This window comes from Schistocerca cancellata, chromosome 1 (genome assembly GCF_023864275.1).
Source record: "Schistocerca cancellata isolate TAMUIC-IGC-003103 chromosome 1, iqSchCanc2.1, whole genome shotgun sequence".
NCBI lineage: Eukaryota > Metazoa > Arthropoda > Insecta > Orthoptera > Acrididae > Schistocerca > Schistocerca cancellata.
The window spans coordinates 1,133,379,806-1,133,394,039 of NC_064626.1; the positions used below are offsets into that span (position 1 = coordinate 1,133,379,806).

Sequence of the window (14,234 nt, forward strand, 5' to 3'; positions counted from 1 at the left end):
GTGGAATCAGAGCTAACAATTTGTAGTATCGTTCCCAGAACCGATCGCGGTCCTCTGGTTTGGAGCCGAGTGGAAGGCTTAAACCAGAGGCTCAGACGATTCTGTGGAGATCTGGGGTGCAAATTTCTCGACCTCCGCTATCGGGTGGAGAAATGTAGGGTCCCCCTGAATAGGTCAGGCCTGCACTACACGCTGGAAGCGGCTACAAGGGTAGCGGAGTACGTGTGGAGTGCACATGGGGGTTTTTTAGGTTAGAGAATCCCCTCCCTAGGCCCGACAAGACGCCTCCTGAGACGCGGCAAGGTAGGAGTAGGCAAAATGCAACAGGGAATAACAATATTAATGTGCTAATAGTAAACTTCAGGAGCGTCTACAGAAAGGTCCCAGAACTGCTCTCATTAATAAACGGTCACAATGCCCATATAGTACTAGGGACAGAAAGTTGGCTGAAACCAGACGTAAACAGTAATGAAATCCTAAACTCAGATTGGAATGTATACCGTAGAGACAGGCTGAACAGTGAAGGGGGAGGCGTGTTTATAGCGATAAGAAGTGCAATAGTATCGAAGGAAATTGACGGAGATCCGAAATGTGAACTGATTTGGGTGAAGGTCACGGTTAAAGCAGGCTCAGACATGGTAATTGGATGTCTCTATAGGCCCCCTGGCTCAACAGCTGTTGTGGCTGAGCACCTGAAGGATAATTTGGAAAATATTTCGAGTAGATTTCCCCACCATGTTATAGTTCTGGGTGGAGATTTTAATTTGCCAGATATAGACTGGGAGACTCAAACGTTCATAACGGGTGGCAGGGACAAAGAATCCTGTGAGATTTTTTTAAGTGCTTTATCTGAAAACTACCTTGAGCAGTTAAACAGAGAACCGACTCGTGGGGATAACATATTAGACCTTCTGGTGACAAACAGACCCGAACTATTTGAAAAAGTTAACGCAGAACAGGGAATTAGCGATCATAAAGCGGTTACGGCATCGATGATTTCAGCCGTAAATAGGAATATTAAAAAGGGTAGGAAGATTTCTCTGTTTAGAAAAAGTGACAAAAAGCAGATTTCAGAGTACCTGTTGGCTCAACACAAAAGTTTTGTCTCAAGTACAGATAGTGTTGAGGATCAGTGGACAAAGTTCAAAACCGTCGTACATTATGCGTTAGATGAGTATGTGCCAAGCAAGATCGTAAGAGATGGAAAAGAGCCACAGTGGTACAACAACCGAGTTAGAAAACTGCTGCGGAAGCAAAGGGAACTTCACAGCAAACATAAACATAGCCAAAGCCTTGCAGACAAACAAAAATTACGCGAAGCGAAATGTAGTATGAGGAGGGCTATGCGAGAGGCGTTCAATGAATTCGAAAGTAAAGTTCTATGTACTGACTTGGCAGAAAATCCTAAGAAATTTTGGTCTTATGTCAAAGCGGTAGGTGGATCAAAACAAAATGTCCAGACACTCTGTGACCAAAATGGTACTGGAACAGAGGATGACAGAATAAAGGCCGAAATACTAAATGTCTTTTTCCAAAGTTGTTTCACAGAGGAAGATTGCACTGTAGTTCCTTCTCTAGATTGTCGCACAGATGACAAAATGGTAGATATCGAAACAGACGACAGGGGGATAGAGAAACAATTAAAATCGCTCAAAAGAGGAAAGGCCTCTGGACCTGATGGGATACCAGTTCAATTTTACACAGAGTACGCGAAGGAACTTGCCCCCCTTCTTGCAGCGGTGTACCGTAGGTCTCTAGAAGAGCGTAGCGTTCCAAAGGATTGGAAAAGGGCACAGGTCATCCCCGTTTTCAAGAAGGGACGTCGAACAGATGTGCAGAACTATAGACCTATATCTCTAACGTCGATCAGTTGCAGAATTTTGGAACACGTATTGTGTTCGAGTATAATGACTTTTCTGGAGACTAGAAATCTACTCTGTAGGAATCAGCATGGGTTTCGAAAAAGACGGTCATGTGAAACCCAGCTCGCGCTATTCGTCCACGAGACTCAGAGGGCCATAGACACGGGTTCACAGGTAGATGCCGTGTTTCTTGACTTCCGCAAGGCGTTCGATACAGTTCCCCACAGTCGTTTAATGAACAAAGTAAGAGCATATGGACTATCAGACCAATTGTGTGATTGGATTGAGGAGTTCCTAGATAACAGGACGCAGCATGTTATTCTCAATGGAGAGAAGTCTTCCGAAGTAAGAGTGATTTCAGGTGTGCCGCAGGGGAGTGTCATAGGACCGTTGCTATTCACAATATACATAAATGACCTGGTGGATGACATCGGAAGTTCACTGAGGCTTTTTGCAGATGATGCTGTGGTGTACCGAGAGGTTGTAACAATGGAAAATTGTACTGAAATGCAGGAGGATCTGCAGCGAATTGACGCATGGTGCAGGGAATGGCAATTGAATCTCAATGTAGACAAGTGTAATGTTCTGCGAATATACAGAAAGATAGATCCTTTATCATTTAGCTACAAAATAGCAGGTCAGCAACTGGAAGCAGTTAATACCATAAATTATCTGGGAGTACGCATTAGGAGTGATTTAAAATGGAATGATCATATAATGTTGATCGTCGGTAAAGCAGATGCCAGACTGAGATTCATTGGAAGAATCCTAAGGAAATGCAATCCGAAAACAAAGGAAGTAGGTTACAGTACGCTTGTTCGCCCACTGCTTGAATACTGCTCAGCAGTGTGGGATCCGTACCAGATAGGGTTGATAGAAGAGATAGAGAAGATCCAACGGAGAGCAGCGCGCTTCGTTACAGGATCATTTAGTAATCGCGAAAGCGTTACGGAGATGATAGATAAACTCCAGTGGAAGACTCTACAGGAGAGACGCTCAGTAGCTCGGTACGGGCTTTTATTGAAGTTTCGAGAACATACCTTCACCGAAGAGTCAAGCAGTATATTGCTCCCTCCTACGTATATCTCGCGAAGAGACCATGAGGATAAAATCAGAGAGATTAGAGCCCACACAGAGGCATACCGACAATCCTTCTTTCCACGAACAATACGAGACTGGAATAGAAGGGAAAACCGATAGAGGTACTGAAGGTACCCTCCGCCACACACCGTCAGGTGGCTTGCGGAGTATGGATGTAGATGTAGATGTAGAATAATGAAACAAATATTTTGCCTTTCTTTCTTGTTTGACCTATCCTGCCTACGACCCGCTCCTTATCCATTCCATACGGAAAGAGTCTTTAAGTCTTTCTTGTATTCAAAGCTCCATATTCGCACCTGGTGGCCAACATCGGTTCCGCATTACCGCCCACACTGGACCTCTGTGAGTATCTGCACTTTAATTATAACCACCCGGTAATTATCATACATTAAATACTATGAGAACTGCTACTGCAGTAAATGTAATGCTAAGGAAATCATAGTCTTTATAAAGTTATAAAGACTATTTATGAAAAGACTCTTTACACAAATTAATGCCAGTGGTTTTTTTTATTTTTGGTTATCAGTCTTCTAATTGGTTTGATGCGGCCCCCTATAAATTCCTCTCCTGTGTTAACCTCTTCATCTCAGAGTAGCACTTGCAATCTACGTCTTCAATTATTTGCTGGATGTATTCCAATGTCTGCCTTCCTGTACAGTTTTTGCTCTCTACAGCTCCCTCTAGTACCATAGAAGTCATTCCCTCATGTCTTAAAAGATGTCCTATCGTCCTGTCCCTTATCCTCATCAGTGTTTTCCTCATATTCCTTTCCTCTCCGATTCTGCGCAGAACTTCCTCATTACTTACCTGATAAGTCGACCCAATTTTCAACATTCGCCTGTAGCACCACATCTCAAATTCTTCGATTCTCTTCTGTTCCGGTTTTCCCACAGTCCATGTTTCACTACCATACAATGCTGTACTACAGATGTACATTTTCAGAAATTTCTTGCTCAAATTAAGGCCGATATTTGATATTAGTAGACTTCTCTTGGCCAGGAATGCCCTTTTTTGCCATTGCTAGTCTGCTTTTGATGTCCTCCTTGTTCCGTCCGTTATTGGTTATTTTACTGCACAGGTAGCAGAATTCCTTAAGTTCATGTACTCCGTGACCGTCAATCCTGATGTTAAGTTTCCCGCTGTTCTCATTTGAACTACTTCTCATTACCTTCATCTTTCTTCGTTTTACCCTGAATCCGTACTCTGTACTCATTAGACTGTTCGTTCCGTTCAGCAGATCATGTAATTCTTCTTCACTTTCAGTCAGGATAGCAATGTCATCAGCGAATCGTATCATTGATATCCTTTCACCTTGATTTTAATTCCAATCCTGAACCTTTCTTTTATTTCCATCATTACTTCCTCGATGTACAGATTGAACAGTAGGGCCGAAAGGCTACATCTTTGTCTTACACCCTTTTTAATACGAGTGTTTCGTTCTTGGTCGTCCACTCTTATTATTCCCTCTTGGCTGTTGTACATTTTCTATATGACCCGTCTCTCCCTATAACGTACCCCTACTTTCCTCAGAATTTCGAACATCTTGCACCATTTTACATTGTCGCACGCTTTTTCCAGGTCGACAAATCCTATGAACGTGTCTTAATTTTTCTTTAGTCTTGCTCCCATTATTAACCGCAAAGTCAGATTTGCCTCTCTCGTGCCTTTAACTTTCCTAAAGCCAAACTGATCGTCATCTAGCGCATCCTCAATTTTCTTTTCCATTTTTCTGTATATTATTCTTGTAAGCAACGTGGATGTATGAGCTGTTAAGCTCATTGTACGGTAATTCTCGCACTTGTCAGCTCTTGCCGTCTTCAGAATTGTTTGGAATGTATGTCGCCAGACTTATACATTCTACACACCAACGTGAATAGTCGTTTCGTTGCTACTTCCCCCAATGATTTTAGAAATGCTGAAGGACTGTTATGTATCCCTTCTGCCTTATTTGATCTTAAGTCCTCCAAAGCGCTTTCAAATTCTGATTCTAATACTGGATCCCCTATCTCTTCTAAATCGACTCCTGTTTCTTCGTCTAACACATCAGACAAATCTTCCCCCTCATAGAGGCTTTCAATGTATTCCTTCCACCTATCCGCTCTCTCCTCTGCATTTAACAGTGGAATTACAGTTGCACTCTTAATGTTATCACTCTTGCTTTTAATGCCATCGGAGGTTGTTTTGACTTTCCTGTATGTTGAACCTGTCCTTCCGACAATCATTTCTTTTTCGATGTTTTCACATTTTTCCTGCAGCCATTTCGTCTTACCTTCCCTGCACTTCCTGTGTATTTCATTCCTCAGCGACTTTCATTTCTCTACTCCTGAGTTTCCCGGAACATTTTTGTACGTCCTCCTTTCATCGATCAATTGAAATATTTCTTCTGTTAACCATGTTCTTCGCAGTTACCTTCTCTGTACCTATGACTTCCTTCCCCACTTCTGTGATGGCCCTTTTTAGAGGTGTGCATTCCTCTTCAACTGTACTGTGTGCTGAGCTATTCCTTATTGGTGTATCTGTAGCCTTAGAGAACTTCAGCCGTATCTTACCATTCCTTAATATTTCCGTATCCAACTTCTTTGTGTACTGATTGTTACTGACCAATGTCTTGAACTTCAGCCTATTCTTCATCACTACTATTTTGTGATATGAATCTATGTCTGCTCCTGGGTACGCCTTATAATCCAGTATATGATTTCGGAATCTCTGTCTTACCATGATGTAATCTAACTGAAATCTTCCCGTATCATCCGGCCTTTTCCATGTATACCTCCTCAGCTTGTGATTCTTGAAGAGAGTATTCGCTATTACTACCTGAAACTTGTTACAGAATTCAATTAGTCTTTCTCCTCTCTCATTCATTATCCCAAGCCCATATTCTCCTGTAACTTTTTCTTCTACTCCTTCCTCTACAACTGCATTCCCGTCTCCCATGACTATTACATTTTCATATCCCTTTACATACTATATTACCCTTTCAATACCCTCATACACTTTTCTATCTCTTCATCTTCAGCTTGCGACGTCGGCATGTATACCTGAACTATCGTTATCGGTGTTGGTTTGCTGTCCATTCTGATGAGAACAACCCTATCACTGAACTGTTAACAGTAACACACTCTCTGCCTTACGTTCCTATTCATAACAAATCCTACTCCCGTTATACACTTTTCTGCTGCTGTTGTTCTTACCCTATACACATCTGACCAGAAATGCTTGACTTTTTTTCACTTCATTTCACTGACCCATACTATACCTAGCTTGAGCCATTTCCCTTTTCGGATTTTCTAGTTTCCCTACCACGTTCAGGCTTCTTACCTTCCACGTCACGACTTGTAGAACGTTATCCTTCCGTTGATTCTCCAATCTTTTTCTCATGGTAACCTCCCCCTTGGCAGTCCCCTCCCGGAGATCCGAATGGGGGACTATTCCCCCCCCTCTTGCCAATGGAGAGATCATCATGACACTTCTTCAGTTATAGGCCACATGTCCTGTGGATACACGTTACGTGTCTTTAATGAAGTGGTTTCCATTGCCTTCTGCATCCAGTGCATTGCCAGCGGCAAGGGTTTCTTAACTCATAAAAAGTTGAGGATAATCACTTCATAAGAATCTTTTATTTACTCTTCCTACAAATTATGGGAATTTTTGGAATCTAGGTTTCTGAATTAAGTTATCACTACAGAAAATAATGATCATTGTAACTAGACCATCTTCATACAACACAGAAGATGCTATTCTTGAACATTACTCGGCCTGTGTTAAGTATATAGTATATGAATAAGCTTATTGAAAAAATCGAAAGGTTTTTGATATATAAGCTTTTCTGATAATTAGTTACGGTCGCAATTCGAAGCATTTATATGCCTGGAGCAGATTATGGGCAAGTGCTTTGACAAATAGTGTCAAATATTTTAACGACACATTTTCTTAATCTGTAGTACAGAAGCAGTTATTCCGTGCTTTGTCTCTGTAGTAATATACGTTTGTCTTCATTCTGCATGCCTCATGAGGAGATTAACGTAATACAATATATGAATAAATTATTGAAAGAATGCCGAACAGCAGGAACGATAGGCTCAAAGAACGCGCCATGAAAACCCAGATAACGGCCTCCATCGACACAACACGAGATACCGTGGCCATTAGACTCGGCTTCATCCACAGATGTGTCGACGGTTACCAGTTTATAATACGTACAAAATCTTTTGTCATACATAAGGTATCCAAGAAATATATTTTCTTCTGTAATATGACGTGTGTTTTCTTACTACGACTTTCTGCAATAACTTTATGTTTGTTTCCCTTACGCAGACACTTGGAGAGTGGAGAATCGTGTTCCTCACCGCAGCTGGCTTCTTCTTCGTAGGCAATCTCATTTTTATCCTCTTTGCTAGCGGAGAAGTTCAACCCTGGAACGATCCAAATTACTCTAGAAAAAAGAAAACAGGTGAGTGTCAAAGCTAAATGTGATAATATCATTGCACAGACCAAAAGACTTTGGAGCGTATATTTGTTTCCGCTCTTACGATTTCATTCATTTCTGAACTGTGATATAAGACTGTAGTTATACCAAAGAGCGTGTCCCCTTGTTCCAAAGTATAAAACTTTATTTACAATAACGATGATTGAGCTGCAAAATTGTAAGGGGAATTCCTTTTTTACACGTGGGAAAGTATAAGATTTTAATGGTCAGATAAAAGTAAAAGTTCATTGTGGCCTAATTTCTAATGTCTTTTCATGTCTCATGGTTTCCGAGGGACACTGTTGAATCACAGTGATGCAAAGTTCAGTTGTACGAATTGTTTCATGAATCAAGTGTAACGCACTGAAGTTGTCGGAGTTCCATATACACGTAAACGCTTCTTGTGGAGTCGCTCGAAGCATCGTGGTTAGGCGTTGCCTTATATTCACAACGACCGCGAATTTTCGTGAACAACATTACACTGTCTTTGCTTATTTTCAGCTCTTCTGCCCTCATTCTCAAAGACAACCGCCGATCATCCGAGAGCATCCGTCGCACTCGTGTCATTGCAAAATAAAGCGGAAAATTTGGCAACTCGTTAATGTGAAGTTTTGCCTCAGATTAGGGAAAACGGCGACGGAGACTCGTGGAATACTGATGCACGTATACGGTGTTGAATTAGTGAGTAAAAAGTGTGTGAGTGACGTAAACGCTTTAGAAACGGAAAGGACGTTGTGTAGCTGCGTTCGGGTCTACACGCACAATCCCTGATAACGTCGAATGTGTGCGACAGATGCTTGCGGATGACCAGCGGCTGTCTTTGAGAATGAGAGCGGAAAATAAGCAAAGACAGAGTAAGCAGTATTGTTCACGAATATTCGCAGATGTTACGGATGGCCAACCGTGTGTGACCACAATGCGTCGAGCGATTCCACAGGAAGCGTTTGCTGACTGTTTCCAACAGCTTGACAACCGACGACAGAAATGTTTTACGATTACTTTTGAAGACCAGTAAAAGTATTTTGTTTGTAACTCTGGATTTTCTTATTTTCTGAGCCTATTCACCGAACTTTTCAGACGCATCTTGCTTGAAAATGTGACTGAGAAGGCTTGAGAAACGCTTGATGCTCCAGGTATTAGCATTCCTTTGTGCCTTGAATTTTAACTTTTTTCTTGTGGAATACGTGGTTTCAAAAAAATGTTATTTATCATTTCTCTGGAATCTTGGTTTCTTAATACAAATTGAAGGTTCACTTCTACATCGTTACTGCAGTTAACATCAGAAGATGCTGTAATAGAACAAGACATGGCGCACCGATATGTCTACATTCGCATCTGTCTAGTTGTATTTTGTCGATTTTATACAGAGAGAGGCACAGTTTGTTTCTCGTTATGAGATGGATCATATCTCTCCTTGGGTTTGTATACCGTAATTTCTATACCTCGCGCATGTCTCGGAACAATTCATTAAGCCCGAAAGCCAGAGTCCTTTCTGTCCCACTCCCTTCACCACTGGTAGCTCCTCCATAACTTCAGTTCCACTTAGTTTCTGACATAACCACATCTTATATATTGTATTCGTAGACAACTGAGAAAGAAAATATTACTTTTTGCAGACTACGGAGCGACTTCTGTGAAGGAGGCAGCGTGAACCAGGTCAAGAAACTGCAGGAAGTTCAGAGTCCAACCCGTCACAGGAAGCGAACCACTGATCTCAAGAACGAAGAAGCCGCGACGTAGTGTATGGTTACCTTACAAGAGACGGGCTGCCGTCGTTCTGAAGCGTTTGGTTCGTTACACTGACCAGTCGTATGTTAGTTAAGTCGTATCGCACTCACATCGCAGTACGATGGAACGTTAGCGTTTATATGACAAAAAGTATTGCTGTGATTTTTTTCAACTCAGTTTAGTTTAAGCCTGAATCGCTACAAAACACTCGCACAAACCGTATCAAGACTGTATGGACTGAGTGACGCAACTCACATAATCAGCATATGGCGGCGAAAAAGTATTATTTGTGTAAACTCAGATGTAAGCATCTCAACTTGTATTATTTTTCTGAAAAATATTAAAGCAAAATATTCTTAGAGATACTAAGCTATTTCTTCATTTTGGGTTGATTTAAGGAAAAATGATTTTAAATTTTTGCTAAGGTCTTATGGGACCGCAGAGATCATCGGTCCCTAAGATTACGCACCACTTAAACTAACTTACGCTAAGGACAACACACACACCAATGCCCGAGGGAGGACTCGAACCTCCGAGGGGGTGGGGGGGGGGGGGGGGGGAGCCGCGCGGGCCAAGACAAAGCGCCTGAGACTGCGTGGCGGAAAAATGTTCTGCGGCAATTATCAATAAATATTACCTCGACGTGAATAGCTTACCCGACTTAGTGGTGTCCTTGAAAGACACTGTCATAATCTATTAAAAGACCATTTCCTTTGCCGCCTTGCCTGTTACAAAGTCACACTATCAGCTGTTTTCGGCATTGTGCCGTTTTCAAGTGGTGCTCCTACCGTTTAGTACTCGGAAACGGCACAGCGCCGAAATTAGCTCATCGTATGGTATAAATGACAGTGGTTATGTAACCAGGGGCGGATCCAGGGGGGAGGGGGGCAATGGGGGCAATTGCCCCTCCCCCCTGGTGCGTGGCCGATCTTTTTTTTCCGACTGCTTTAGGGGCTGATTACGTCGGCCTATCTAGTATGTTTTACTTGAAGTCGAAGATGTAAACAATGGCACGCTGTTTGATGTAACAATTCAAAAAGAGACCTTGAAGCCTCTTCCATTTAGTGAATAAACTACAGAAGAAACAACTATGCTTACGAATAAAATGATAATATTCGCTGAGGCATTAGCGATCTGTGTCCCGTTTTTAGCACTTCCCCTGCAGTGCGTATGTAAGATTTTGTTTCTAGTCGCAATTTGCAAAGAGATGGTGTTGATAATTAAGCGATTAACACCGAAGGAAAGCTTGGAAATATTCTCATTAGTTGCAAATAGTGAGAACCTTACGACAGTCCCTTTTATTCTGCAATTGCACGTTTTCGATCTGAATAAACGCTTCTCTCCCATTTTGGCTTTCTTCTCACTTTTGATGCGGAATGTGAACAAACATTAATTAGCCAAATGTAATAATGTACACGAAAATAACGTCTGTGGATTCATTCACAATCCATTCTCTCATACAGTAAGAATATAAATGTTACGGTCAGCAGATTCAAACAGATACTGACGTAATTAACAATATAAGATGATTTCCTGAACACAGTCAAATACCGTATTATAACTTTTCGCAGTTGTATGGTCATTGCTGCGTATGAACACAAGCGCGAATTCTATGGCAACATTCTGTCATATGAAAGCAATTGGTAAACTAATTTCGAAGATTTAAGAATGGAAACGAACATTAGCATTTTTATAGATTATTTTACATTAGCAGACAAGCACGGAGTTTTTCAAGTGCACGTGTCGTATTTGAAGAATATTTTTTCGGTAATGCAGTAAGTTATTTCATTAAACACACTTAACACATAGCGATACGCAATTAAATTAAAAGCAGAATGTTATATATATATATATATATATATATATATATATATATATATATATATATATATGTGTGTGTGTGTGTGTGTGTGTGTGTGTGTGTGTGTGTGTGTGTGTGTATGTGTGTGTGTGTACGTATACAGAGTATTAATGCTTTTATTTGGAATTAATTTTTTGGAAGGCAGGTACCAAAAAATTTGCCCCTCCCCCCTGACCGAGATCCTGAATCCGCCCCTGTATATAACAGCCAATGAAATTATCTTTTGATACATTTATTGCTGTGACATGGAATATAAAAAGTTTATTACCATAAACTTACGGCCCAAAAGTGATAGAAAGGGTTGTTCCACCTCAAGATGTTCTGTCTATAACGTCCGGATGTTGCGGACATTTGCTGAGTATGGCGTGAGTGCAAACATGGTATCAGAGCAATCTGTTACAGGTATGTAAAGACCATGGCACCATGTAGCGACTTAGCCGGTTTTGAATGTGGGATATAAATCGATGGATGACACATGGGTAATGTCGTATGGAAGACTACACAAGAATTTCAGGTCAACAGAGTCTAGGACGGATCTGCAGTATCACAAAGACCATGTTGCCACACGTCTAAAACGACACACAGGACCACCACGAGTGTTTGACAAATGGACGTCATGACGCCTCCGCAGAGCCACAGGGGCAATAGTAATGTAGCCCTGCAGGTTCTAACTCAAAAAGGGCAAGGTCACAGATTACAGCTGAGGCAATTATCGTTGCCAAATTCAAGGTCACGGCTCGCTCCCTTTCCAACCCCTCCAGTGCCCTCATCACCCTCTGCACCCATCTTTCTTAAGAGTCAATTGTGTTACATAAAAATATCAGTGTCGTCATTTGCTGTTGCTCTCTGCAAATCGCTACTTTCAGCATATTTGCTCTCGGCGAATCGGAATCAGTTTCCTCCCCCCCTCCCCTCCCATCCCCTACCTTTCCCTTTTTATCATAAAAGTCCAATTGTCTCTAATTCGAAGTCTGTATGTCATAGTTAAAGGATAGCATTAACGAGCCATGACCAATGACCATCCATTGAGTCTGGCCAGAATAAAAGCAGAGGAAGACTGTCAGATTCTGGGCTGTGCTCAAAAGTGTCCCAATGACCTAAGTCATTTAACAAATAAATACATGACACACCTCTTTCTTTCTCCACCAATCACAGCCTAGTACTACTAGCTCCATCTGGGCTGCGCTAAAAATATTCAAAATATTTATCAAAATCATACGTCATAGTACGTGAATTGTATGAAAAAGACGAACTAGTTTGCATTACTCATTTCAAAAAATCGTTTATGTACTGGCTCAATAGTCACGTTGATGAACTTCATTCAAAGCTATATAATTTTCACTAGGGATAATTGAAACGAGTATGTCATATTACTTCCCAAATGTAATTAAAACCCAACATTTACTTATAAAATCTAAGTAAAGAATTAGTAACATGTAGTTGTCGAAAATGGGTCGCGCTTTAAATTCAACTATATTTTCTCAACTAAACAAATGCCAGAAATACTGTTGTACATATACAGTGTAATTATTTTCAGTTTTTATTACAGGTCATGAAAATAGATCACCCTCATTCGTTGGTACCCATAACAAGGGAAAAAGTTAACTCAGCACACCCATATTTTTGTTTGTTAATTCGAACTTTGTTAAACTGAATTGGGTGTTTTTCGGTACCTTGAAATTCAGGTAAATAAATGTCTACTGCATTCCGCAAACCCCAAAAATTGCAAAATAAAATGATGTGCTTTTTGTGTCCCAGCTGCTCACTATCACTAACAGATATCTGCCTTGTTGGAAATATCCATTGTTCGATCTTTCTACCAAACGTTTTGTACTGTCATCAAGAGATGTCTGCTCTGGTAAAAACCACAACTGTTCATTTTATGTACAGCTCTTGGTTTAGGACACAGCAGAGATTTAAATTATTTTCCTCATCTCTGATGCTTATCAAATGTCACAATGTTCTTTCCAAGTATACAATATCTGTAAAAATACATTTGAAATGCAAGAAAGTGCAGTTTTATGTCGATTAGTGTAATGATAGTTTCCACTTACATAATCGTGAAATTAGTGTCTAAACCTCTAAGGTAAAGACTCCTATATCAGTGCCTAATAATAGTTGTCTAGTGTCACCATGATGATTGTCAATTGTTACAACGTTCTAAAATGTTTGCAAAACACATGTGCAATGTCAAGAAAATATGATGTTTATGTCAAATGTTAATTTCCACATACCCACAGCCGTCAAGTAGTGTCTAAAACTCTGTGGTAAGTACTACAATGCTACTTCCATGCCTAAAAAGTTAAAAATAACAGTTGACATTTGAGAAATTATACCTAAGGAATCAATGTCGTGAAACCTGCTCGGACTTACAGTTGAAGAAAGTACATGTTAGCCAAAATACTATGCTAAACAGGCAATCACGCAAGCAGTTCGACAATCTGAATGTTATTAATCGGGTGTATTCTTGACATAAGTCGCAAACATTCTGAACTTAAATATTTTCACATTGAAATGGTTCTCATGCACCACTTTAGGAAGGATAAAGATGTTGCATTATGTTATACCTTACACAAATATAATCGATAATACTAACAGAGAATTACTGTCATTATTACAAATCACACAAGCCTACTGGAGGTTATGTAGAATAACAGCTTTAGAAGAAGTTTACATTCAAACTATGGTGTCAAGGCTCTCTAAAAGCTTTACAGACTTCTCTGTAATCAACTTTTGAATAGCAGTATCACCTATAAAATACGTGATGCACAAAACTTAGTCAAAAGACATGGTCTTCGATTTTAGGAAGAAAGGAGATGGTTTATTATAGTAAATCACTTAAACTGCAGAGAGACATCTGTGACTATACACACTCATGAGACAACCCAAAATGGTAACAGACAGAGACGTGACCTCGCTAAAGATGATGACAGAGTGGATATCTCGAAAACCGATAAAATTATTTGTCATTTATTGTATTACACATGTGGTACCACATCTGCAAGCCCTCAGGAGCTTTAGCCTCTCAATATTTCAACTTTTAAAGTGCGTATGTAACTTATTAAATTACATACAGCTTAAATGTTTATTGTAATATGGAAGACCTCTATGAAAATTCAAGCAAAATCAAAGTTGTATTATATGTAAACTTTTGCATATTTTGCTAGCACACATGATGCATAAAATTAAATATTTCCATACCTAAATTGTCTGTATT

At 40.4% G+C, this 14,234-nt stretch overlaps 1 protein-coding gene across 1 annotated transcript in view; it reads left to right on the forward strand.

Moving 5' to 3' along the window:
- LOC126163098 (putative inorganic phosphate cotransporter) overlaps positions 1-9,467 on the forward strand; it is a 168,394-nt gene extending 158,927 nt beyond the window's left edge. Inside the window, exons 9-10 of the mRNA XM_049920018.1 lie at positions 7,278-7,413; positions 9,045-9,467. Coding sequence (XP_049775975.1) covers positions 7,278-7,413; positions 9,045-9,079 — 171 coding nt within the window. The 3' untranslated portion in view covers positions 9,080-9,467. The remainder of the gene's footprint in view (positions 1-7,277; positions 7,414-9,044) is intronic.
- The last annotated feature ends 4,767 nt before the right edge of the window (positions 9,468-14,234 follow it).